The sequence below is a fragment of the Dryobates pubescens genome, chromosome 29 (genome assembly GCF_014839835.1).
Source record: "Dryobates pubescens isolate bDryPub1 chromosome 29, bDryPub1.pri, whole genome shotgun sequence".
In the NCBI taxonomy this organism is placed as follows: domain Eukaryota; kingdom Metazoa; phylum Chordata; class Aves; order Piciformes; family Picidae; genus Dryobates; species Dryobates pubescens.
In genome coordinates this window covers 13868332-13894071 of record NC_071640.1, presented here as the reverse complement: position 1 = coordinate 13894071, position 25740 = coordinate 13868332, and the positions used below count along the sequence as shown (strand labels likewise).

Sequence of the window (25740 nt, the reverse complement as noted above, 5' to 3'; positions counted from 1 at the left end):
AGGGGGAGGCAGGCAAGGAGGAGCTTCTGACTTGTGCTGGGTTCGGCAGCAACCCCACCCCCAAAGAGGACAAGCTGTCAGCTGCAAAACTCCTCCCTCCTGACTGCTGCAGTGCCTGGCAGTGGGGAACCAAGCAACAGCTGCCTGCCAGGGGGTGCTCCTTACCTCACAGCAGTTCCCAAAGCCTGACTCAGATTGCTTCAACCAAAGCAAGCCACCCACAATCAAAACGCCCCCCCAGGAAGCTGAGCTGAAAAGTCCAGGAAGCACCCAAGGAACAGGGCTGCAGGCAAGCAGCCTTCTGTCTGCTGATGAGCAAATACATCCCATAATGTCAAGCCCTACAGGGAACTGCCCTCTGCCGAGTTCTGCAGCCCTTGTTCACCTGAAGCAGGGGCCCTGCAGCCTCTGGCCGTGGCACTGCCTGTGTCCTGCAGCTGTGGTGCCCACACCTGTGATGCATGGGGACAGGACAAGGACCAGAGACAAAGACACAGCTCACAGAAACCTTTATTAGAAAAATGCTGAGGCCTCCCTTTGCTCCTTCCCTGCTGCACACCAGAACTGCTTTGTTACACAGAACAGGTTTGGGGGTTTCAGTTCTCTCAAAATCCTGTTCCAGTTTAAAATGTGAGGAGTCTGAGAAGAAAGCCCCAGGCAGCCCCAGAGAGCAGCACTCAGCTTGCTGCTGCAGCTCCTCCCTGAGGGCAGCCTCTGGGCAGCACAGCAGCAGCTCAGGGTGCACAGGAGCAAAGCACACAGGGACCGAAGCTTCGATGGAGCACTTCAGGAACAAATCTCCTTTGTTACAGCAGAGTGCAGTCTAACAGGAGGGTGGGCCTGAGCCAGCACAAGGCAGCACAGCTTGCTTTCAGACACAAGAGGTGACTGACAGGAACAGGATGACCCACAACACTGCACAAAACATGAAATTACAGGACACAAAAAAAAGAAACTTTAGTTTATACTAAAAATGGGAATGGAGGGAAGCTCCTCAGCACAGGGTGGGGAGACTCTGGCACAGGCTGCCCAGGGAGGCTGTGGCTGCCTCCTGCCTGGAGGTGCTCAAGACCAGGCTGGCCGAGGCCTTGAGCAGCTGAGTCTAGTTGAGAGGTGTCCCTGCCCGTGGTAGGAGGTTGCAGTAGATGATCTTCAAGGTCTCTTCAACCTGAGCCATTCTATGATACACAAACTGAGGTAAGCAGAAGTGTCCTCAGCTGGTCTGGATGTGCAAAGGGGCTGATTCCTTCTGGATGTGCAGACAGACTTCACACCTGAGAACTCTGCACTACCCTTTGGATGCTTTCTTTGGGAAACCTTCCTTAGAACCTGTATTTACCCTCAAAGCCACTTTTGTACTTCCCCAACATTCTGAACACAGCTTCAGGTCAGGAGTTACAGAAAGCCACCTCAGTTAGTTCACAGATTTGTGCTTCACAAAGCATCAGCAGAAATGCCTCAGCAGAAGCAGATCAATGGAAGGACAACACTGCAGGTGGGGCATCTTCCTGAACACCTGCCTCAGGCCAACAGCAGAGGAGTGCTCATCCAGCAGAGGCCAACAAGCAGTGCACCTGCAGGAGGCAGGTGATCACCTGGTACAAGCTTGCCATGGCAGCCTCCAAAGGCTGAACAGGGACCACAGCCACCCTGGGATCCCTCAGCCAGGGCCTGGCCTCATGTGCTACATGGAGTGTGGCAATTAGCTGACACTCTGCATCGTGGTTACTAACAGATTTAAAAGGCAGGCACCTAAAGAATTACCTTGTAAGTGAAAGAGACCTGGAAAACCACCTGGCCAGAAACTGTGGGAGCAGAGGCTGGTGCCTCCCTGTGCAGCTGGCTATGCTGCCACGAAAGCTTTTTAGTCCTTTGGGTCAAGCATTGAATTCTGCCATCACAAACTGTTCCTCTCAGTATGCTCAGGTCCTTTACAATACTCCCTTGGGGGCACTGTATAGATTGAACAGGGAGATGGGAAGTAAAAGAAGTGTTTGTTACAGCCAGAGAGAGCAGAGGGTCTTTGGGGGTGGGTGTGGAAATCTCCTTTTTTGTTTAAACTAGAAACAGGCTGCTGGAGCTATGCACACAGCTTAAACCAAACCACCACCCCCTGACCCCTCCAGCACAAGCAAGGCAGCTGCAAGGCACTGAGCAGGTTTCACCCTCTGCAGTGCAAAGCTGGTTCTTTAGGCCCTGACTTTTACACAGCAAGTACGAAATACAAAATGTGTTTGGTCCTCTGCAGTATTTGTCTCTGTTCACAGCCAAGTGTCCAAACCAGACTGAGGTGAAAGGCACAATCTGCACAGGGAGTGCTCAAAGCTGGAGAGCAGGGCTGTGAGTAAACACAGCTGCTGCAGGGCCCTGGCACTGCAGAGCTTCCTCAGGCACTTCAGAGCAGGCACATCAGCAGTGCCAGGCCTCACAGAGAGCTGAGCTGAGGGGAAGCCCTCCTTCCTCTTCACCAGTTTCCTACCAATTCCATTTTGCTTTCATCCAGAACAAAGGGAGAAGGGAAATCTTTGTTCTTCATGTACGGCTCCAGGCCCTGAGGAGGTGTGGAAAGAGCACTGTCAGGGTGGGAATGCGTGAGCCTGAGTACCTGCTCTGGCTTCACCTCTACATCATGTCCCCAAACACACCTGACTGCCTGAATTTAAAAGGTCATGGCAAGGACAGGCAACAGCAACAGTTCCCTCAGAGACAAAGGTGAAAAGCAGTTCAGTGACAAGCCTGGGGCCCTGAAGGAGAGGCTCCAAAAGACAGGAAAACAATGGACCACAGAATGGTGGGGGCTGGAAGGGACCTCCAGAGATCATCCAGTCCAACCCCCCTGACAGAGCAGGGTCACCCAGGGCAGCTCACACAGGAACACAGCCAGGTGGGTTTGACAAGTCTCCAGAGACAGAGACTCCACAACCTCTCCAGGCAGCCTGCCCCAGGGCTCCAGCACCCTCACCTCATGTTGAGGTAGAATCACCTGTGTCCCATCTTGTACCTGTTGCCCCTTGTCCTGTCACTGGGCACCACCAAACAGAGCCTGGCCCCCTCCTCCTGACACCCACCCCTCAGGTATTGATAGACATTGATCAGGTCCCATCTCAGCCTTCTCTTCTCCAGACTAAACGGCCCCAGGGCTCAGTCTCTCTTCATAGCAGAGATGCTCAAGTCCCTTCAGCATCCTGGTAGCCTCTGTTGGACTCTCTCCAGCATGTTCCTGTTTCTCTTGAACTGGAGAGCCCAAACATGGACACAATATTGCAGGTGTGGTCTCAGCAGGGCAGAGCAGAGAGGCAGGAGAGCCTCCCCAGACCTGCTGGCCACACTTGTCTTGATGTGTCCCAGGATGCCTTTGGCCCTCTTGGCCACAAGGGCACACTGCTGTCCCATGCAGAGCTTGCTTTCCACCAGCACACCAAGGTCTTTCTCCATGGGGCTGATTTCCAGCTGGTCACCACCTAGTCTGTGCTGGTGCCTGGTGTTGTGCCTACCCAGATTCAGGACCCTACAGTTCCCCTTTGCCCTCCTCTCAGCCTGTCCAGATCTCCTGGCATGAGCCTGGCAGCATAGCCTGTGGGGTGTCAGCCACCCACCCCCAGTTTGGTATCATCAGTGAACTTGCTGAAGCTCCACTCTGTGCCCTCATCCAGGTCATTGATGAAGATATTGGACAAAACTGGACCCAGTACTGACCCCTGGGACACATCACTGGCCACAGGCTTCCAGCTGGACTCTGGGCTGCTGATCACAGCTCCCCAGAGAAGCAGGCACAGCAAGGGGTGTCCTTAACTCACACTGATCCTAGCAAACAGAAAGCAGCTTCAGTGGCCTTGCTTTGACTCTGTTCTCAGTGCACTGGCTGCAGCAAGTTCTCCCCCTGCATGCAGAAACCCAGCTGGGAAGTTTTATGAATGCCCTCCCCCACAGTGCCCACCTGCAGGCCACTGTTCCTCACCCTGTGTGTCCCACACAGGGAAGCTCCTTTTCTCCTTGCTAACTGGAAGCAGCTTTCCCAGGACCAAGAAGGCCTTCATCAGAAACAGGCAGGGAGTGGCCTCCTGTACTGCACTGGGGATGCCACAACTCCAATCTTGGGTTCAGTTCTGGGCCCCTCACTCCAAGAAGGACACTGAGAGGCTGGAGCAGGTCCAGGGAAGGGCAACAAAGCTGGGGAAGGGTCTGGAGAATAGGGCTGGGGAGGAGCAGCTGAGGAAGCTGGGGGTGTTGAGCCTGGAGGAGGCTGAGAGAAGACCTCATTGCTCTCCACAGCTCCCTGAGAGGAGCTTGGAGCCAGATGGTTGTTGGTCTCTTCTCCCAAGTAACAACTGGGCAAGAGGAAACAGCCTCAGGCTGTGCTAGGAGAGGTTTAGGTTGTAGATTAGGAAACTATTCTTTGCTGCAAGGGTGGTCAGGCACTGGCACAGGCTGCCCAGGGAGGTGGTGGAGTCCTCCTCCCCAGAGGCGTTCAAGAAATGAGCAGATGAGGCACTTCAGGACACGGTTCAGTGACTATGGTGGCCTTGGGTAGAAAGTTGGACTTGATGATCTTAGAGGTCTTTTCCAACCTTAAGGAGCCTGTGATTCCATTTTCAGAGGGACAAACCTGAGAAATCTCAGATCTGCTTTCTCTAAAGCCATTGCACAGATCCCCCCCTCTCAGTCAGGATTCACTCACAGTGGCTCCCTGGACTCTGTCACTGGAATACTCTGCACTGTTCATTCAGAACACCTCAAAGTACTTCTGACCTCTGCTGAGCTTGTGCAGCCTCCTTGCAGAGCTCCTTTTACAGATGGCTAAACCAGAGGGAACAAACTGCTGAAGAGTAAACCTCAATGCAGCTACCAATGGGACACAAAGTCCTATTCCCTTGCCCTCTCATCTCCCAGCAAGCTCAGACTAAGAAACAGTACAGGGTGGAGAGACTCTGGAAGAGACTGCCCAGGGAGGTTGTGGCTGCCTCCTCCCTGGGGGTGTTCACAGGCAGGTTGGATGAGTCCTTGGTCAACCAAGTCTAGTTGAGAGGTGTCCTGGCCCATGGCAGGAGGCTGGAATAGGTGAGCTCTGAAGTCCCTCCCAACCTGAGCCATCCTGGGATTCTATGAAACCCCCTGGGTTTGGAGGGAAATCAGATGCAGAGCTGTCTGCTGCAAACAGTTCTTCTCACCTCTCCAAAGTAAGACACTAATGGAGAAATCTCACAAACAGCTGGAGGATCTTCAGCTCCCGAGAGACTGGAGAAGAGAACACAGGATGAGCTTCTTGCTGTGCTGCAAGAACAGTGCCTCTGCCTTGACAGCACAGAAGACATTTGTTACATGCACATGCAGCAGGCATCGTAGGAAAACAAAGTGTGAAAAGCCAAAGGCAATCAGCTGGCCCCAAAGGTCTCTCATCACATCTCCCTGTCAGAGAGATGCTGCCCAAACAGAATCCACAGCCTGGGGGTTGTTAAAGGAGAAGCTGAGGAAGTAACAGCCCCATGGAGTAAAAGCAGCTTCCCACTCAACGTCTGCAGGAAGGATCTGAACTGCTAATTGCTCTAACGATTGATCCTTAAGGCCTCCTGAGGGTCTTGCTGGGCTTTAGGCACAGAGGCCACACTCAGAAGAGCTGGTGAGGACTACAAATTACAATTCCTTGGGCTGCTTAAATCCAGAAGGATGGAAAAGGCTGCCCCTTGCCTAACAAGCTGCTGTACATGACCCCAAGGGCAGGAATCTCTGCCAGAGTGCCACAGCACTGTGCACTCCCAGTCAGGAAGGCAGCAGGAGCTGGAGAAGACCAGAAGAGATCAACTGAAGGAAACTCCTGCCCAGTACCCCTGTAAGCAAACTAATGCCTGGTTTGGTAGAGCTCAGCACATGCTAGCAGCTAGCTGACATGGCTGGGCAGCCACAGGCAGAGAGGCTGTGGAGATGGTCACAGAGGCCCATACCTGAGTTTCTCTGGTATCCTGCAGCCCTTCTCATCCAGAAACCTGGCCCCAGCCTTGAGAGCCCAGCGGTAGTGCTGGGCCAGCAGTGCCTGCCGGGCAGTGGCAGCAGTGTCCTTGTCAGCTGTCTCTGCATTCTTCAGTGGGGAGAATTCCTCTTCTCTCACAACTTCAAATGCCACAAAATTCCTACCAGCAAAGGGGAGAAGAGAATGACAGACAACAACCATCAGACCCTCCTGATGTAACAACAGCTTCTGTGAGGCAAGGCTCAGGGGAGCAGCGACGTGCGGTCTCTGTGGGAACAAAAGGAAGCCGCAAGGCCCTGCAGGGCTGAGCAAAGGCAGCAGCTCCATAGAGATCCCACAGAAACCTCTGCAGGCACTGGGAGGCTCATGGACAAAAGCCTCAGCCAAGAGCAGGGCAGGATAGAGAGAGCAGCAATGCCTGAAGTATGGAGTCTCCAGAGCACCACAGCTCCCAGGAATGGCCACTCCCCCTGGCAGTCTGCAGGGACCTAGGTTCCCCAGGATCAATAAGCAGTCTGGGGGTGCTGAAGGATAGGTGCAGCTGTTCACCAGAAATGGGAATGCAAATTAACAAAATCCCACAGCAGCCTCTGTGCCTTTCTGCATTTCACAGGTGAGGAGCAGCTGTCAGGCTGCTTTCAGAGGACTATTAGAAGCAGGAGGTGTCCCTGCCTGCAGGAGAGACCACTCAAGAGCACGGCACTGCTCCCACCACACCGTTTTTTGCCTTTGGTACCATGTTTCTGTACTGAGCTTATGGCAGGAAACAGATCCATTCAAACTTTCAGCTCACTGTCCTAAAGGAACTCTTCTGAGAAGAAAAATCCCCAAGCAAAGGTAAATGTTTGCCTGAGGTCTGTTTTTGTCATGTCTAAGCAGAATCTCTACTGCTGAATTTGAGACTATGGAGAAGAGTTTTCTAAGGACACTTCTGCTAAAGTCCCACACTCCCTAAAGGCAAGGCACCCCTGCATGCACTAACATAGTGCTCTCAGCTCAGCTTTAGAGCTTGGCAAGTGCACAGACAGTTCCCACAGCAGCAGTAACTTGGCCATGTTCCCTGAGTGCTCAGGGTGTGAGCTGAGCCCAGGTGTGACACACAAAACACAACCAGAGCTGCAGCTGCCATGGCAGCCACCATCCTGAGGGGCATGGTAAGTCATAGGCTGGTATTAAACATGGGCTTTGTGCTCCAGTTCTTCTTGTTTCTTCCTCCCTCTCTTTCTCAAGGCTGGCAGAAGCTGAGCCAGGCAGCACATCCTCTGGGAGCCCAGTGAGAGCAAGCCCAGCTGCTGCTGAGTGCCCAGCGACCGCCCCTCGCAGAGCCCGAGGCGCTGCTGCTGTGTGGGATCTTGGTGCAGACCCAGCAGCCTCTCTACCAAGCTCCCTGGCAAGGCCTGGAAACACCTGCAGTCATTCAACAAACATGGAGAAGGGGTGGGGGGAACAGAATCATATCTGCCACTGACTTAGAGAACTGGAACACATCAAAGACAAACTTCTCCAGCTTTATCCCATTGGGCTTCAGCGGCTTCACCAGGTTGCCCTCCTGGTCAATGTATGGCACCTTCTTGATGGCCACGTGGGGCCTCAGCTGGGGCTCATATTCACTGCAACAGGAGAAGAAACAACTTCAGTTACTTCAAGCCTGCCTAGGATAGAGCAGTACACTCCTGGGAAGCAGGATTCTTATTACTAGTCTGGGTCATCCCTCAAATGGTGTGGGTGCTGCTCTCCCTGAACTGGCCCAACACACGGCCAGGAAACACTTCAGTGACAGAGCAGCCTGGCCAGCATCACTCCCTGCACCAGTGAGGCATGACAGGGGAAAGATGGAGAGAGACTGTTTGCAAAGGCCTGCAGTGACAGGACCAGGGGCAATGGCTTCAAACTAGAGCAGAGCAGATTTAGATTGGATGGGAGAAACAAGTTCTGCCCCAGGAGGCTGCTGGAACACTGCAGCAGGTTGCCCAGGGAGGTGGCTGAGGCTCCAGCCCTGGAGATATTCAAGGTGAGGCTGGAAAGGGCTGTGGGCAGCCTGATCCAGTGGAGGATGTCCCTGATGCCTGCAGGGGTTTGGACAAGATGTCCTTTAGAGGTCCCTTCCAACCCAGACCATTCTGTGGTTCTCTGATAAGGCAAGAGGAGAAGCAGGACCAAGTGCCCAGCTGAAACTGCAGGCAGAGAGGAAAACACAAAACCCAAATTGTTGTCTGCCAGGATGTCGATGGAGCAGAGCAGATCCCTCACACAAGGCTGGGCCAAGCTCTTCAGGAAGGTCATAGGGCTGCTCACCAATGCCCAGCATCACATGCCCACCTCCCAACACCAAGGTGCAAAGCCTGTCCTCTGCTGTCCCGAGGACATAGGTGACGTTCCCTCTGAAAATCCTCAGTGTGGGGTCGCATCTCTGACCACACTGCAAGCTCAGGAAGGTCATGCATTGGTGTATCTTTGTTGCCTGAGCTACAGCAAAGCATGCAACATCTTCATGGGGTACGGCCAGAGGAGATGCTGGGGCTGCCAGAAAGGGTTAACAGCTGTTTGGAGGAAGGAGCAGATGAAGAGCAGAGCGAGGGACACCCATAACCAAAGTTAAAGAGTGAGAAATAGGAACATCCACTCTTGGAAGCATTTCTGGGCTGTGGTGCTGCCTAGCTGGTCTGCTGGAACTTACTGGGCCACCATCTCCAGGAACTCAACTGTGAAGAAGTGGTTGCAGATGTTGCCAGTGCTGTACATCAGTGCCCCATCAGGGCCCTGCTGCTGCGCTGTCTCGGGGCTGATCTCACTGTACTCCACCACCTGGTAGACCCCATCCACACTGCAGACTACCCCCACCGGCTCTGTGGGGTAGGCCTTCTGCACCACCTGCAGTCACAGGACAGAGGGTTATGATAAGGAGGAAGAAAATCCCAGCACTGTTCCAACTCCCAGGTACAAACAATCCTACAGGAGCTCAGGAACACGAGCAGGGCAGAGCTGGCTCTGCAGGGCAGCCTAGGAGCAGGTTTTGACCAATACGATCCAGTACTGGAGGACTTCTGCTCAGGAGACACACCAGTTCAGATGGCCTACTGTGGGACATTTCTCTCATCAAGGACTGGGACCCAGCATGAACTGTTTGCAGCTACTGGCCTTCTGCTCCCTGTGTGTGTGAACAGTGCTCCTGATCAAGTAAGAGAAATCTCTCCTCGAGCATCTGCAGCTGCAGGAACAACAGGCAGCTGGGGCTGCTTGGTTTAAGGAAGAGGAGGCTGAGGGGAGACCTCATCACTCTCTAAAACTACCTGAGAGGAAGTTGTGGAGAGGTTGGTGCTGGTCTCTTCTCACAAATCATTAGTGACAGAATAAGAGGGAATGGCCTCAAGCTGCAGGGCAGGTTTAGGCTGGACATGAGGAAAAACTTCTCAGAGAGTGGTCAGGCACTGGCACAGGCTGCCCAGAGAGGTGGGGGAGTCACCAACCCTGCAGGGGTTTAAAGGTCATTTAGATGTGGTGCCTGGGGATATGGTTGGTGAACCTTGCAGAGCAGGGTCAGTGGCTGGACCTGATGATCCCAGGGGTCTTTTCCAACATGAATGATTCTGTGAAAACCAGGCTGGTTTTGCTTTCCCCATCTTCCACCCTGAGGCATCAGGAATGGCTGCATCAGGCTTCAAGGTGAAGTCATCCACCACAGCCCAGTGCAAAAGTGTTTCCAGACAGCCCCAGTGCCTTTCTAGAAAGGCCATAAAGAGGAAGCAATTCCACTTGTAGCTTCCTGGGCAGTTACAGTCCTTGCTCTAACTGAAGTTCATTGTCTGGGAGAAACAGAGGAGAACACCCACAGCAGGGTTCTGAGCAAGCAGCTCCTCTAAAGCTGGGCAGAGGCCTGAGCCCCCTGCTCCATCTGAGCTCACTCTGACCAGCAGCTTCCAAGCATAACCAGACCTTAACTCCCCATGGGAAAATGGCCCAGCCTCAGCACCACCTCACCTTGGCACCACAATCTGCCCCTTTGGAGACACAGAAGCCTATGAAGACTGGGTCTGCCATCTTCACAAGGATATTGTCCACACAGTACACATGGACGTACTGGATCCCACGCTGCTTCATGTCCTCCAAGATCTTATTATCCACCAAGGCACGGTACAGGCCCCCATTGCCATCTACAATGCAAGAGGAGGACAGGAATGGCTCCTTAGTGGCTTGGGAGGGGTTTTGCAGATAAGAGAGCAGCAGCTGAAAATGCTAAGCAAACTTCCCTGAGGAGCAGTGGAAGTGCTTCCCAGCCCACAGCAAGTGCTACCAGATTTCTTTTCCAGCTCTGCCATACCATTCACAGACCTGGCCCTCCCCACACCCCAGCTCCATCACCTGCAGAGTGGGACTGTGGGGACCAGCCTCATGGAGAAGCCTCCCAAGACTTTATGAAGCTTTGTAAGATCCTGAGAGGGAAAACACCAAAAGGCAAAGCTCTGTCAGAGGGTGGGGAAAGCCTGCAACGTTTCTTCTCTCCCAGGGCAAAAGCAGACTTAGGAACAAGTTCTGCCCCAGGAGGCTGCTGGAGCACTGCAGCAGGTTGCCCAGGGAGGTGGTTAAGGCCCCATCCCTGGAGACATTCAAGGACAGGCTCAACAGAGCTTTGAGCAACCTTATCTGGTTGCAGATGTCCCTGCTGCCTGCAGGGGGTTGGACTGGATAAGCTTTGGAGCTCCCTTCCAACCCAAACCATTCTAGGATTTAAAACTCAGCTTGGAGAAAAAGACTGAAACAAATCTTAATCTGTTTATCCTCCCCCCCCAGCTCCCCCCTGCCTTTTCAAGGCTTGCACTGCAGCTGCACAAAAGGCCCTGCCTGTCTGCTTCCCACAGATCACCCTCTCACTGCTTCACTGCTCCTCCTCTGACACCCCTGCAAGCTCAGAACCACCACTGCAGCATGGCCCTGACCTGGCTGCCTTCCCTCACCACGTCCAGATCAGAAGAGGAAACTTTGCCAGCACTTTGGAATTATCTTCTTGCTGCCTCTTGACTCATTTCCAGCTATCAGCCTCGAAGAGAAGCTCAGCTCCCAGCAGCTTCATCCATGGGGGCAGCACTGCAGGGACCTCGGGCACAGCATTGCCGATGCACAGCTGCACCCCTCCTGATCCTGGCTACCTGGGGAGGGCCCAGCTGACTGGAAGGTAGCAAATGTGACACCCACCTACAGGAAGGGTCAAAAGGAGGATCTGGGAAACTACAGGCTGGGGAAGTCTATGGAGATGATCATCCTGAGTGCCACCACACAGCGTGGGCAGGACGACCAGGGGACAAGGTATGGACAGCATGGCTTCATGAAGGGCAGGTCCTGCTTGATTAACCTGATCCCCTCCTACAACAGGGTGACCCACCTCATGGAGGAGGGAAAGGCTGTGGACTTTAGTAAAGCCTTTAGCACCATTTCCCACACCATCCTCCTGCAGAAACTGGCTGCTGGTGGCTTGGACAGGTGGACTTCTCCCTGGGTGACAAACTGGCTGGACAGATGAGCCCAAAGAGTGGTGGGGAACAGAGACAACTCCAGCTGGCAACTGGCTGTGAGTGGTGCTTCCCAGGGCTTAGTGCTGGGCCAGTTCTGTTTAACATCTTCATCAATGATCTGGACAAGGGCATTGAGGGACCCTCAGTAAGTCTGCAGATGACATCAAGTTGAGTGGAAGCACTGATCTGCCCGAGGGCAGGGAGGCTCTACAGAGGGACCTGGCCAGGCTGGATTGATGGGTGGAGGCCAGTGGGATGAGGTTCAACAAAGCTGAGTGCTGGGTCCTGCACTTGGGTCACAACCCCAGGAAGGCTCCAGGCTTGGGGTAGCAGGGAAAGCCCTGGGGGTGTTGGTTAACAGCAGCTGAAGCTGAGCCAGGGGGTACCCAGGTGGCCAAGAAGGCCACCAGCAGCTTGGCCTGGGTCAGCAATGGTGTGGGCAGCAGGAGTAGAGCTGGGCTCCTCACTCCAGGAAGGACACTGAGAGCTGGAGCAGGTCCAGAGAAGGGCAACAAAGCTGGGGAAGGGTCTGGAGAACAGGGCTGGGGAGGAGCTGCTGAGGGAGCTGGGAGTGTTCATCCTGGAGAGGAGGAGGCTCAAGGAAGACCTCATCTCTCTCGACAGCTACCTGAAAGGATGTTGGAGCAAGGTGAGGGTTGGTCTCTTCTCACAGGTAACAAGCAACAGGATGAGAGGAATTGGCCTCAAGCTGTGCCAGGGGAGGTTTAGGTTGGACATAAGGGAAAAATGTCTCCAGTGAAAGAACAGACTGCCCAGGGGAGTGGTGGAACCATTGCTACAAGTGTTCAAAAATGGGCAGATGTGACACTTAGGGACATGGTTCAGGGATGGACTTGACAGGGTTAAGTTAATGGTTGGACCTGATGGCCTTGGAGATGGGGACACATCTCAAGCATGAACTACAGAGAGGTTGCTACAGTCCTGATTGCAGCACCCAGCTGAACCCTCCCCTGCTCCTCAGCAGCATGAACACTGCCCTCCAGAGACTGCTCCCTGGCTGATGGCCAGCAGCAATCACCAACACCACTGCAAGAGGAGACAGCAGGGTACCTGGGGCCATGGCAAGTTTCCCCTTCTCCTCCAGGATGGCCTTCCCATCAAAGGAGACAGCAGGCAGCATCCTCTGTTCAAACATGACCACGTTGGCCCTCTCCAGGTGGAAGTAGTCATGCTCCACAAAGAACTCTTCCGTGGGCCCCAGGGTGAACTCGCTGGTCATGATGTACCTAGGCAGGAAAGGGAGCTGAGCAGTGAGCAGGGACAGCACAACAGACAAACCCTCCAGAGGGACCAAAAAGGAAGGAACCCCAGGGACTTTGAGCCAGGGCAAAAGGACACAAAAGGGATCTTACTCCTTCCCTAGGAGCAAAATAAAACATGCTCCACACTGACTGGGTGTTTAAGTGGAAATTCCACTCACAAATCTACACAAAAGGCATTCAGGTGAGAGGGTTCACAGCTAGGCTCAGTCCCTCCCCTGGGCCCTTGTGGTGGGCTGCACCCATCCTGGGGAAAAACGGGGGGGGAGGGCTCGGGAGAGGTTTTTTTTCCCTCCCTGGAGGGTGTTTCCTCCCCTGGGAGACTGACTTGGTCTGTTGCACTATCCCCTCTCCTCGTCCAGCAGGGGTATAAGAGGGAGGACATTGCAGCCACTGCTCTCTTCCTGCTGCTTCCACACTTTGCAAAGGACTGGTTCTGGATCTCAGGGTCTTTTCCTTTTCCTTCTCCCATCCATCCTTGCTCCTTACCCCTGTGAACCCTGCCTGTCACTGTCACATAAATATATACACTGTTTAAAGGAAAATTCTTTTGCCTCTCTACTCCCAAGCTGAACCCAGATTATTTCTTGGTGGATTTGCTCCCCTCCCTTTTTTTCTCTCTCTCTACTGGGGAAGAGGAGGAGGGAAACAGGGGAAGAATTCTCAGCCTTGCCCCCATCTGAGCTTTTAAGCCCCAGTTAAGGCTCAAACCACCACAGCCCACCAGGCCAAAACCTTCCAGAGCCTTCCCTCCACCCCCCTCAGCCTTAGCAGGCCCAAGAGCAGGCCAAAGCTGCCCCCCCAGCTCCTAGAGCAGGCCTGCTGCAGGCTTCTGCAGGCCCTGGGGTGCAGCTGGAAATGGCCTGGCAGCCAAGACCAGCAGAGAGCCTCTGCCCCACAGGGCAGGGAACACTGAGTGCAGAGAGCAACACCTGGCTGTGCACTTCCTCAAAGAGAGGAACACAAGGAAATGGATAACAGATTGCAATACCCTGGGACAAACTGCCTGCCCCCTTGAGCTTTTGGAGGACTTTTCTTTGTGGTTATACCAATTACCCTTTCCCTGACCTACCACAAGCCCAGGGAGGTAGAACCTCCAGCAGAGCATCTGAACCATGCACTGGAAGTGCTGTTGATGGAGTCCTCGGGGCCTGTGCCTGCAAAGCCAGCCCGGAGCAGCCGTGGCAGCAGCAGGCAGCGCTCAGTGCCCCAGGCCTGCGGCCCCAGCCCCGCCGTCCCCGAGCAGCCTCCTCCAGCCGCTGGCTCACGACACAGCCAGGCGTGCACAGCACCTGGCAAAGCGCATTAGGAGCCAGCACAGGCAAGGGTGCAATGCAGAGAGGCTCTGGGCACCTACCAGGGGACGGCACAGCGGCAGTGGTGTCTCTGGCCAGCCAGCTGCTCCACCCTGCGGATCCTCTCTGCCTGGAGCTGGTACAAGCTCTTGCCGCTGGGCAGCCCCACGTCGTACATGCCCTTGGGGTAGCTCACTCCCAAGCGAGTTCCTTGTCCTCCAGCCAGGAGCAGCACTGCCACCTTGTTCTGTGAGATCTGATGCAAACCTGAACAGGAGAGAGAACCCCAAGGGAGCCTGACAGCCACAACAGCAAACACCAACCCCCTGCTCTCCCTCCGAGCCCTTCTGCCAGAGCTCAGGCAACAGCCACAAGCTGCCTGCTCAGTGCCCACTGCTGCCAGCTCAGAGAGATCAGCCACACACAACATGGGCAAACCTCTTTGGCTTCTTTGAGGAGCAAAACTTTTCTCGCCCAAAGCAGCAGATGCTGTGACAAGAGGAGACAGCCATGAACTGCAGCTTAGGAGGTTCAAAGTGGGCATAAGGATAAAAAACTCTTTACTAGGAAGGAGCTGCAGCACTGGCAAAGATCCAGAGATGGGGGTGCCCTCCCCTTGAAGTTTTCAAGGCTTACTTTGATTAAGCCATAGCTGAGCTGACCTAGGGCTGGGCATGTTCCAAACAGGTGTTGGACTAGAGACCTCCAGAGGTCCCTTATCACCTACACTTATTTTCTACACCCCAAAGAAGTGAAATCACCTCATCTTCAGTGTCAGTATGGGCACTTCTGAATGACCACTAATGGTTGGGCCCCTCAGCTCAAGAAAGACCTCAGGGAACTGCTTGAGAGTGTCCAGCACAGAAGCACAGAGCTGCTGCAGGCAGTGGAACATCTCCCTGTGAGCACAGCCTGAGGCAGCTGGGGCTTGGGGCTGGCAGCAGAGCAGCCTGAGGGCTGCCCTCAGTGCTGGGATAAAGATGTGCAGGGCTGGGGCCAGGCTCTGCTCAGGGCTGGCCAAGCACAGCACAAGGGGCACTGGGTGCCAGCTGGAGCAGAGCAGCTGCCAGGGGAACAGGAGGGGAAACTTTGTCCCTGGGAGGGTGCTGGAGCCTGGAGCAGGCTGCCCAGAGAGGTTGTGGAGTCTGCTCTGGAGACATTCAGCACCTGCCTGGCTGTGCTCCTGTGTGAGCTGCCCTGGGTGCCCTGCTCTGGCAGGGGCTTGGACTGGATGAGTTTTCAAGGTCTCTTCCAGCCCCTGACATTCTGTGCCTTTGTGTGCATCTGCCTTACTCAACCAGTCACCCTGCTGCTCCAGCTGCTGTTTGGCTGCAGCCAGAACAGCACAGCTAAGCCTGCAGAAGATGCAATTCCCACAGTCCAGTTACATACAACTCAACTAATAAATACACACTATAATAAGATAGAACATATACACAAGTGACTTATGGACTCTAATTCAAAATACTCCAATTTCTCCTAATAAACCAGGACAGTCCAGAACCTGGGACAGTCCCAGACCATGGAATGAACACCCACTTCACCCACCCCCTGCCTTCTCTCAAGCCAGCATGACACTGAGACTTGACAACCCTGACAAAGACATTTCCTTAGGGAACACTCTGTGCTCCTCCAAGAATGCAGTGAGCTCTGGGAACACCCAGGTCAGAAGTCCCAGCTCTGCTGCTGCACAGTAGCTACCTGAGCCTTTTGCAGCCTAATGCAGGATGTCTACCACAGGTCACCATGCCTGTCACTGTTCCTTGTGGCCCAAGCCAGCCCATGCTTCACCCCAACCTTCAAGACGACAAAGCAAAGATATTGAATGAGAAGGAAAGCAGATTGCTTTTGTGCCTATTGAAATACCTGGCAGTTTAAATGAGCAACAAAGGGAAAACACCAAGTGCTTGGGTTTCATTCTGTTCAAAGTTCAGATTTCAGCAGTAAACCCAGACATAAGCTACTCATGGCACTGTGGTGACCCTCCTGGCCTCCCCAGCCCCAGCACAGCAGTGTCAGGGTTTCTGCCTCAATGGATCCTTTCTGACAAGGCTGCTCAGGCACCCCAGGGAACCTGGGCATACAGCACCGCCACTGCCCTGCTCCAGAACAAGCCCTGGAGCTCCCAAGGCCACAGAAGTCTTAGTTGGAAGCCACCTCTGGAGGTCTGCAGTCCACCATTCCATTCTAAACGGGACAAGGAGAGCCCTCCAGAGAGAAACCTGTGCTGAAGGTGCAAGTCTTGGCATTTCCAAGTTTCAGGAGGTCCTTGGCTAGAGGGGAAAGCTTGAATGGGTTTAAACCTAAAATGTAAAGGCACAGCTGGCAGCACTGGGTGAGCTGCAGGGCCATGCAAACAGAATTCTGTGCACCAAACCACAAGCAATTCACAGCTCCTTTCAGCCTCCACAGCACTTCCCACCACAGAAGTCTTGGAGCAGGGACTGAAGGTACCAAGGCCATCACCATTACACCATCACCTGCTCCAGTCCTTGGCACATGGGTTGCCACCATGGGCTCAGCAGGCTGCTTGCCAGCACATGGCAGCATCACAGGAGAATGGAAGGACCAGGCCACTCCTGGCCTCCCAGTGGCAGCTATCCCCTTAGAGGGACCTGGCACAGAGGCACCAGGCAAGACCTACACTTTGCACACCAGCCTGGCTTGTGGCCACCACACAGCCCTGGGGAACACCTTTCTTGTGAGCCCCTCTCCCATCCTCTCTCCTCCTCACACAATCAGCAACCTGAAGCCAGCTAAGTACCAGCCTGGCCAGGAGTGCTCAGCCTCCAGCTGGCCCTTGAGTCCACACTGCCACCACGATCAGCCCCACCACTGCAGCTGCCTGCAGCCATGCCCCGGGGCAACAGCAGCAGGACAGAGTGGGAGCCACAGGCCAGTGGAGGGGTCAGGGCCAGCAAGCCCAGTGAGGACACCCTACTGAGCTAAGACAGTGACACAGACAGACATCATCCAGCTGGCTCCAGCTCCTCAGGACACAAGCAAATACTTTGCTTGTTCACAGTTGCACCAATTGTGCCACCCCAGTGCCCTATGGCACCACTCAGGAGGGTCAGGAGAGCAGCACATGAAAAGAAACACAGAACCTTCTTCCAGCACCCAAACCACCAGCAGCGCCCCACAACAGCAGCCCTGAAGCTCTCTGAAGAAGTGAACAGCTTCAGACTGAAGTTAAGGGTTAAGGCATGTGGGGAGTGAAATCAAAGTGCCAACATCCCACTCACAACCACACCAGGCAGAGTGAGGCTCTGAGTCCTGCTGCAGCTGCAGCACAGCCATCACCCAGCTCTGGTTTGAGTCCTGCTGCAGCTGCAGCACAGCCATCACCCAGCTCTGGTTTGAGTCCTGCTGCAGCTGCAGCACAGCCATCACCCAGCTCTGGTTTGAGTCCTGCTGCAGCTGCAGCACAGCCATCACCCAGCTCTGGTTTGAGTCCTGCTGCAGCTGCAGCACAGCCATCACCCAGCTCTGGTTTGAGTCCTGCTGCAGCTGCAGCACAGCCATCACCCAGCTCTGGTTTGGGTCCTGCTGCAGCTGCAGCACAGCCATCACCCAGCTCTGGTTTGAGTCCTGCTGCAGCTGCAGCACAGCCATCACCCAGCTCTGGTTTGAGTCCTGCTGCAGCTGCAGCACAGCCATCACCCAGCTCTGGTTTGGGTCCTGCTGCAGCTGCAGCACAGCCATCACCCAGCTCTGGTTTGAGTCCTGCTGCAGCTGCAGCACAGCCATCACCCAGCTCTGGTTTGAGTCCTGCTGCAGCTGCAGCACAGCCATCACCCAGCTCTGGTTTGAGTCCTGCTGCAGCTGCAGCACAGCCATCACCCAGCTCTGGTTTGGGTCCTGCTGCAGCTGCAGCACAGCCATCACCCAGCTCTGGTTTGAGTCCTGCTGCAGCTGCAGCACAGCCATCACCCAGCTCTGGTTTGGGTCCTGCTGCAGCTGCAGCACAGCCATCACCCAGCTCTGGTTTGAGTCCTGCTGCAGCTGCAGCACAGCCATCACCCAGCTCTGGTTTGAGTCCTGCTGCAGCTGCAGCACAGCCATCACCCAGCTCTGGTTTGAGTCCTGCTGCAGCTGCAGCACAGCCATCACCCAGCTCTGGTTTGGGTCCTGCTGCAGCTGCAGCACAGCCATCACCCAGCTCACCACAGCACCTCCTATGCCATGCAGCCAAGCACTCAGCGGTGCTCACCCTTGCCCCAGCCTGGCCTCACCGCAGGGCTGTGGTGAAGGCACATTATGCCCAGATATTGGATCTTGTCCCAGCATGTGGACAAGCTCCCCCTCCTTCAGGAGGAAGACAAAAGCCAAGGCATTAGGCAGGCCAGCAGGCACCCAGAGCAGGCAGTGCTGGTGCAAACACCAAGGGTGGCATCATTCTAGCTTCACGCTGGCTGGAGCCAGTTGCCCACTGGGCAAACCCAGCCTGGAGGGATCTATAAGTATCACCCTGGCTGGTAAACAAGTTGCCCTCTCTTTCACTTTGTCTCTGTGCTTGCTCGAGAGAGTAACTCTCGAGCCGCAGCCTCTGCCGTTGAGCTGATTGTTGTTAGCTTCTGTTACACATGCACCATACTGAAAGCCTCTGCATCGTGAGAAGCAGTTGGAGGATCATCTCCACAGAGGAGGACCTTCGCTGAGCCCGAGGAGCCCAGCGTCGCCACAGCCAGTCGTACCGACCGGGAGAGCCCACCGTGCCCCCGCAGGACTGGACCAGCCCCCGAGGGTAAGACCTGCCCAGCTGCCGGGGAGAAGGGACCTGATCGAGACCGAGTCCCCATACGCCTAGCCCCGCCGTAGCGGGAGAGGAGCCGCCACCTGTGCCGCTCTGAGCCCTGTGACCCTCAGGGAAGACCAAAGCTCTGTTCGTGCCTATACTGCACCGAACCCGGCACCACTCCGAGTCCCGCTGTTCCTTTAAGCCCAGCAAACGAGAAGCCGCCGCCTAAGGCAGCCGCATTCTCTGCCCGAGGCTGTTTACATCAGCCCCGGGAATCGCCGTAGCCGGCCGGCCCCGCAGCCCTGCCTGCTGCCGTGTCCAACCAGGACCGATCCCTGCTGTCTGGAGGGAACCGACCGAGTCCTGAAGGGAACCTGCTTCCGCGCTGAGCACAGGTTCCATCATTCCCTCTCCACTGCTGCGGAGAGAGGAGACAGTAACCCAACGCCGCCGTCCAACTCGACTAGGAACCAGCCCAGGGCCAGTCGGCTGCCGGACCTCCACCCTGCTACAAGCAACAGCCACAGAGGATCTCCCACGTGCCTCCCAGCCACAGCACTCAGTTCAGCGCGGACGCAGAGACTACAACACTGCTGTACATAGCCAGGAGCCGCCCGCGTCCCGCCGAGTCGCCATCTGGTGGCCAAGCGGCGGAGCTGCACCCTTCGCTATAGAAATACAGCAATAGTCTGTGGACAGTTCAGCTAAGTGCTAATGTAACACTAAGGCACTTACTTCACGAACGTGCACTAGAACGTGGATGTAAGTGAGTGATTCATTGGTTATTAATAATTGTTATACTTAATAAAACTACTATTTTCATAATTCATATTTCATATTCATAAATTTAATAACCTTTTCATCACAGGGGCTGAGGCAGGGAGAGCAGGGCAGCATCCTGCCAGGCTGGCAGGCTCCTTCCACCCAACCTGACCCACAATGTCCCCATGGAAAAAGTAAAATTCAGAGACAGAATAATTTTGGGAGGGAAAAAAGAACAACCAACCAACCAAGCAGATCCAAACTGAGTGTCCTGTGAGACTCTCCCTCCCAAATGGTTTTGTTTCCAAGGGGCAAGGAAAACATTTTCAAAACCATAAACAACCCAGACTGGAAACTGCTTGAGCTGAATGGTTTCAGGCTGATTCAAAGCAAAGCTGGATGAAGCTGCTTTGAGGTGCAACTAAGGTCTTGTTTACCAGTGGACCCAGTCAGACTCTCACCAGGAGAGGGATCTTCCCCTGCACCACTCCATCCCTGCCACAGCACCACCAGACCTGCACCCGCGGACACTTGGTCCTGATGCATCAGACCACATCTCACTGACCTCACGTGAGAGGTCTGTGCACAGCAACAGGCTGTGACTAAGGAGTGTCACTCACACAGAGCACAGGGGCAAACACTCTGGAGGGAAGGCCTGGAGGCCCTACTTGGTGACACAGCATCCAGCACAGGCAGCTGTGATCCCTGGCCACAACTCCAAGGGTTCCAGGGCTGGCATCACTCCACTGAAACAAAGATGTCCCAGCGGACAGGACAGTTCTTACAAGTTTTCTGTGCAGTGGTGAGAGCTGATTTGATCTCACATCCACCTCCCAGCAGGGCCTCTCACTGCATGGACCTAACCTAAGCAGGAGGAGCAAAAGCCCGAAGCGCCACCCACAATGTCATCCCCTCCTCCTCTTTCCAAACCAGCAGCCAGGGCCATACTCCCAGGAGAGCAGTGAGCACAGAGCATCATTTACAACACTCCCAGTATTGACAGTGCAACCCTGCAACTACTGCAGAGGTTTTCCAAGTTTCTGCTCTTGGGTCACCAGGAAAACAAACATGGTCAAACAAGTAAGCAGGCCTGCTCTGACTTCCCAACTGTAAACCACAAATGTCCACAACTAAAGATCAGACCTTGCTGCAAAAAGTGGAGATGTTTGTAAGTCACAGAATGACAGAAAACACCCAGCTGGAAGAGGCCTCCAGGCTCTTCCAATCCAACCCCCCACCCAGCACTGCAGGCTCAGCACCAAACCATGTCCCTAAGCACCAGTTCCCCAGCTACTCTAACACCCCCAGGGATGGGCACTGCAGCACTGCCCTGGGCAGCCTCTGCCAATGGCTGAGATCCCTTCCCAGGGCAGAAGTCTTTCCTGAGCTCCAGCCTGAGCCTCCCCTGCTGCAGCTTGGAACCATTTTAGTAGTCATGAGGTCTTGGGTGACAGGTTGGACTTGATGATCTTTGTGGTCTTTTCCAACCTTATTGATTCTATGATTGCCTCTGCTCCTGGCCCTTGGCACCAAGGAGCAGAGGCTGCCCCCTCCTCACTCCAACCTCCCTTCAGGGAGCTGCAGAGAGCAGTGAGGTCTCCCTCAGCCTCCTCTTCTCCAGCCTCAACACCCCCAGCTCCCTCAGCCCTCCTCTAGCCCAGGGGCTCCAGGCCCTTCTCCAGCCTGGCTGCCCTGCTCTGGACAGGCTCCAGCCCCTCAGGATCCTTCCTGCAGGGAGGGCCCAGAGCTGAGCACAGCCCTCCAGGGGTGGCCTCAAAACACAGTGCTGAGCACAGGGGGATGGTCACCTCCTGGCCCTGCTGCCCACCCTGCTTCTGACCCAAGCCAGGAGGCCTTTGGCTTTCTTGGCCCCTGGGCACTGCTGGCTCCTGCTCAGTGACTGCCAACCAGCACCCCCAGGGCCCTCTCCCAGCTGCAGCTTTCCAACCACACATCTCCAAGTCTGTAGCTCCCCATGGGGTTGTTGTGATCCAGGTGCAGACCCTGGCCCTTGGCCTGGTTGAACTTCACCCAGTGAGCCTTGGCCCATGGCTCTCACCTGCCCAGACCCTGCTGTGAAGCTTCCCTATCCTCCAGCAGATGGACACAGCCACCCAGCTTGGTGCCACCTGCAAACTGACTGAGGGAGCCTCAATGCCCTCAGTCAGATCATTGATAAAGACATTAAAGAGGACAGTGCTGAGCCCTGGGGAACACCACTGGTGTCTACTCCACCTTCTTTTCTGCAGCATTTGGAATACATAACAGCTCAAGCAAGCACAGAAAGGGAAGATGCTGGCTGTTAGAAACCACCAATGTTAAGTCTTGCTCTGTACAGAAAGAAAGAACCAAAAATAGATGTTGCAGGAAGAAGAGATTGCACTGCAAGAACAGACTGAATTCTTCTGCTGAACAGGCACATCAGCCTGATTACAACAGCAGTCAGCTGATAATAAGAAAATAAGGACAAAAAACCCAAATCCTGAATTCTGCAGAGCAGTCAGAAAACTACAACAGTTCACTGAAGCCTGGGACAGGCAGAGCGCTGCGCTGTGGCCCAGGCCCAAGACTCAGATTTTATTCATAACATATTTCAAGGCTGTAAAAGTGTCTGACCTTGATTTGTATCACTGATATATTGATTCATTGGTATAATTGATATATTGATCAATATCATCCCTAGAGCTGCCTGAACAATGCGATCACTACGTCTGAGTTTTGAGATCTGAAAGGAAGTTCGAGCAGCTCAGTTCTGCTGCCCCAGGCACAAAAGCAACCAAGGAGAGTTCCATTTTTTAACTATTCAAAATCTACTGGATGTTCCCAAAGCTAAGTGCCTGAGGTTGCCTGCTCTTTTTTATTACAGAAAAGGGGGAAGGGGAAAAGAGGAGGTGACACTTCAGCCTGCACAGCGGGCACTGCAGGAGGCAGCTGCTGGGAACTCAGACACCCGCAGACAGAGCACAGACAAGCTCAGCTCAGGGGTGACCCTGACCCCACAGCCAGGGCTGCTGGTAGCTGCACAGCCTCAGGGCCATTGAGCAGCAGGTGGGGACTGCTTCTTCTGCTCTTCTCCAGCCCAACACCGCAAGCAGCTCACTGGAGGCTTTCAGAGTCTGCATCCCCTCAGAGGCCCATCACCTCTGCAAAGCTTGTGCCAACCATGCCAGCCTCCCAGGGAAACGTTCCTGGGCACAAGCCCATGGCCACATCTGCACTGCCCAGGTCCAGCAGCACAAAGTCTTGATCCTGATTGCCCTCCTTCCAGAAACAACACCAAGGGCTGATTCCCATCTCCAGCACTAAACAGGATCATAAATTCAAATCAAAGGGAAGCAGGAGAACTGCATGTCCCTCTCCTGGCAGAGATTCAGAAACACTTCCAGGGCTGCCTTAGCTTGGGGCCTCCTGGATGTCAGGGCCAAGTGACCTGTGCCAGTGGTCCCACACACAGCAGACCTTTGACTCCTGCCAGCACTGCCAGCAGTGAGGCCAGCACCATGCAGGCTGTCTCCCCTTCCCTGCAGCAGACAGTGGCACAGGGCAGACACCAGCTCCTCCCTGGCCTGTCAGGGCAGAAGACAACGTACCTGGTTTGGTAAAATGGTTAATTTAACTGCACTACCCTGACCTAGATCCACCTGCCTCTAGGAAGGATTCATTCACCCTTCCCACTCACCATGACACCTTCAGACAAGACACAGTGACCAACATCTGAGCAGGTCCCCTACCAAAGCCCACCAGTTACATCTGGGTGGCCATCATGGTACCAGCTGGGTGTTGCTGTCCTCCCCTGCTGAGCTGGCAATGTGAGCAGGGCTGGTGGAAATCCTGGCGGGACCAAGCACACGTGCCTGGGTCGCCAGTTTCCTCATGCTCCCTCCACCACCACTCAGCCTCATGAGCAGTCTGACACAGCAGAAAAGCTCCCCCTGTGACCCTGCCACTTCTATTTTTAATTTTGCTTGGAAATTTTTTGCCCTCTGCCCACATATCCCACCTTTTTGCTGGCAAGTTTAGGTCAGGGCTGTGCAGCCGCTTGACATAATTTAGGTAAATGTCTCTCTGACCACAGCTGCTTTTTTCTGGCTTCCTTTTTCTATGATGAATGTTTTTAACAGTGCTGCTCTGTTTTGTAAACAGCACCAGAGTCACAGCTGAACCTCTGTAAACAGTGTGCAGTTAGGCAAAAGCACAGGACACCCAAGACATACACACCTGGCGGGGGGCCTGCACAGCACCCCACACCCAGCCGCCGCCTCCCGTACCACCCCCATCTTTCACATGTCTGTGAGGTGACCTGGGAAAGCCACTAGCATCTACCAGGCTCCAAACAACAAGGGTGCTGGGCTTCCCTGAGCTTCTTCCACACTGCCCATCCACTCCCAGATCTCATCTCCCTCCACACTAGAACGAGACTTGCCTTCGCATCCTTAAGTGGTCTGGGGGACCACTCATGTGGCCCAATGCAGCTGCCCATGTCGGCAGAAATGCAGACCCTCTGCTCCCACCCTCTCCAGGGCCTTCACCTGCAGGCTGCAAGGCTGAGTGGTGTTCAATAGCCTGCTGCCCACACGTTCTCCAGTCTCAGCCATTCTGTTTAACAGCTAAGCCCAGGCGGTGGAGAGAGGTGGGAGATGCCCCATCCCTGGAACCATTCCAAGTCAGCTTGTTTGGGTCTCTGAGCAACCTGCTCTAGTTGCAGATACCGCTGCTGACTGGGACGGGGTGTGGACTCGATGGGCTTTAAAGGTCCCTTCCAACCCAAACCGTTCTATGACGGTGAGGCCCCAAAGCGCTTCCGCAGTCCCTGCTGTGCACCGGACTACCTGCGGGGCCCGGCGGGGCAGCCGCAGCGCTCGTCTCCCCCGTCCGGCACCCCAACAGCTGCCGCTGAACGACGCCCTAGAGGCGCCACGGCTGGGCACGGCGCCGCCCCAGGGCCTGCCAGGCACAGTGCCGCTCTCCGCAGCGGCCGAGGCTCAGCGGGACGCCGCGGGGACGCGCCAGCCTCTAGCATCCCGCACCGGAGCCAGGGCCGGAGCCAGCCCGTCCCGGCCGGCGTCAGGCCGCGCTCCGCCGGGTTTAAGGCGGCCCCGGCGGGTTCGTAGGACAAGCCTCAGCATTTCTGGGGCCGACCGGGGAGAGGCCGGCAGCCCTGCCCCCCGGCCCAGCTCTCGTCCCGCCGGGAGGAAGGGCGATGGCCGCAGCGGGCACCGACGGCCGGAGCCCGGCCCCGCGCCCCGCTCACCTTCCGCCTCCCAGTGCTCCAACGCGGCGGGGCCGCTGCGGCGGGCGCTGCCCAGCACCCGTGCGGGAAGCGGCTCCATCCGGCCATCCAGGCGCTCCGGCGGGCCCCCCTGGCAGGCCCGGGCGCCGGCCGCCGCCGCCAGCCGGCAGTGCTCGCCCAGGCCCGGCGGCACCGCGGCCAGCAGCGCCCCGCGCTGCGCCGGGCTCAGCTCGGCCCAGAAGCGCAGCAGGTGGCTCTGCCCGCACCGCGCCAGCCGCGCCCGCACCTCCTCCTCCTCCTCCTCAGGCGGCCCCATGGCGCTGCTGCCCCCGGCCTCTGCCCGCCGCGGGCAACGGGCTGGGCAGGGCCCCGGAGCAGCTCCCCCGCCCCTCGCGGGTGCGGCGGGGGCGGAGCTGCAGGGAGGTCCCGTGCGGCCCTGCTCGGTCCCGTGCGGCCCTGCTCGGTCCCGTCCGGCCCTGCTCGGCCGCGCTCGCCGTCCTGGAGCTGCCCGGCCAGCGCGGACTGCCCGAGATCGGCTGCTTCCCGGGGCCTGTGCAGCTCTACCGTCCTCTGCCGCTGCTGCGTCCCAGCTCGGAGCCCGCCCGGTTCCCTGCCCAGAGGCAGGCTGCCTCCGGCCAGCACAGCGTTTCCCCCATGGTCTAATTCACAGCCCGCAGCCTCGCCTGAGTGCAGCAAGCCGGCACCGGGCTGGGCACCTTCAGTCCCACCCGAGGGTGTTGGTGCTGGGACCTTTGTACCTGGGAAAGCCTCGTCCCCCTTGCTGCACCTGCGCTTGCAGGTGTATCCAGAAGCTCAAAGGCCGAGCCTGGGCTGCTCATGAGGTGTCACTAGGAACATGTTTTTTACAGAATGAGCGGCCAGACACTGGCACAGACTGCCCAGGGAGGTGCCTGAGTCACCAGCGCTGGATGTGTTTGAAGGTCGTTAGGATGCGGTGCT

At 55.7% G+C, this 25740-nt stretch overlaps 1 protein-coding gene across 1 annotated transcript; it reads right to left on the bottom strand.

Annotated features, from left to right (window-relative positions):
* Window positions 1-2041: 2041 nt before the first annotated feature.
* UAP1L1 (UDP-N-acetylglucosamine pyrophosphorylase 1 like 1) lies at window positions 2042-25152 on the bottom strand. Its single transcript, XM_054174259.1, has 9 exons — window positions 24802-25152; window positions 14110-14314; window positions 12544-12719; window positions 9944-10116; window positions 8643-8836; window positions 7435-7575; window positions 5940-6125; window positions 5169-5235; window positions 2042-2551 (listed from the first exon to the last, which is right to left on the bottom strand). Exons 1-9 carry the CDS (start codon window positions 25094-25096, stop codon window positions 2465-2467), a joined length of 1524 nt encoding a protein of 507 aa, XP_054030234.1. The 5' UTR covers window positions 25097-25152; the 3' UTR covers window positions 2042-2464.
* Between the last annotated feature and the right edge of the window lie 588 nt (window positions 25153-25740).

Bases quoted from the DNA above. Each gene is read 5' to 3' on its own strand.
- UAP1L1 (XM_054174259.1), bottom strand. From the start codon at position 25,096: ATGGGGCCGCCTGAGGAGGAGGAGGAGGAGGTGCGGGCGCGGCTGGCG. The intron at 8,837-9,943 runs GTGAGGTGGTGC...CTGTGACTGCAG, and splicing joins GGGCAGATTGTGGTGCCAAG to GTGGTGCAGAAGGCCTACCC. The intron at 2,552-5,168 runs GTGAGAAGAACT...ACACCTCCTCAG, and splicing joins TAGTGTCTTACTTTGGAGAG to GGCCTGGAGCCGTACATGAA.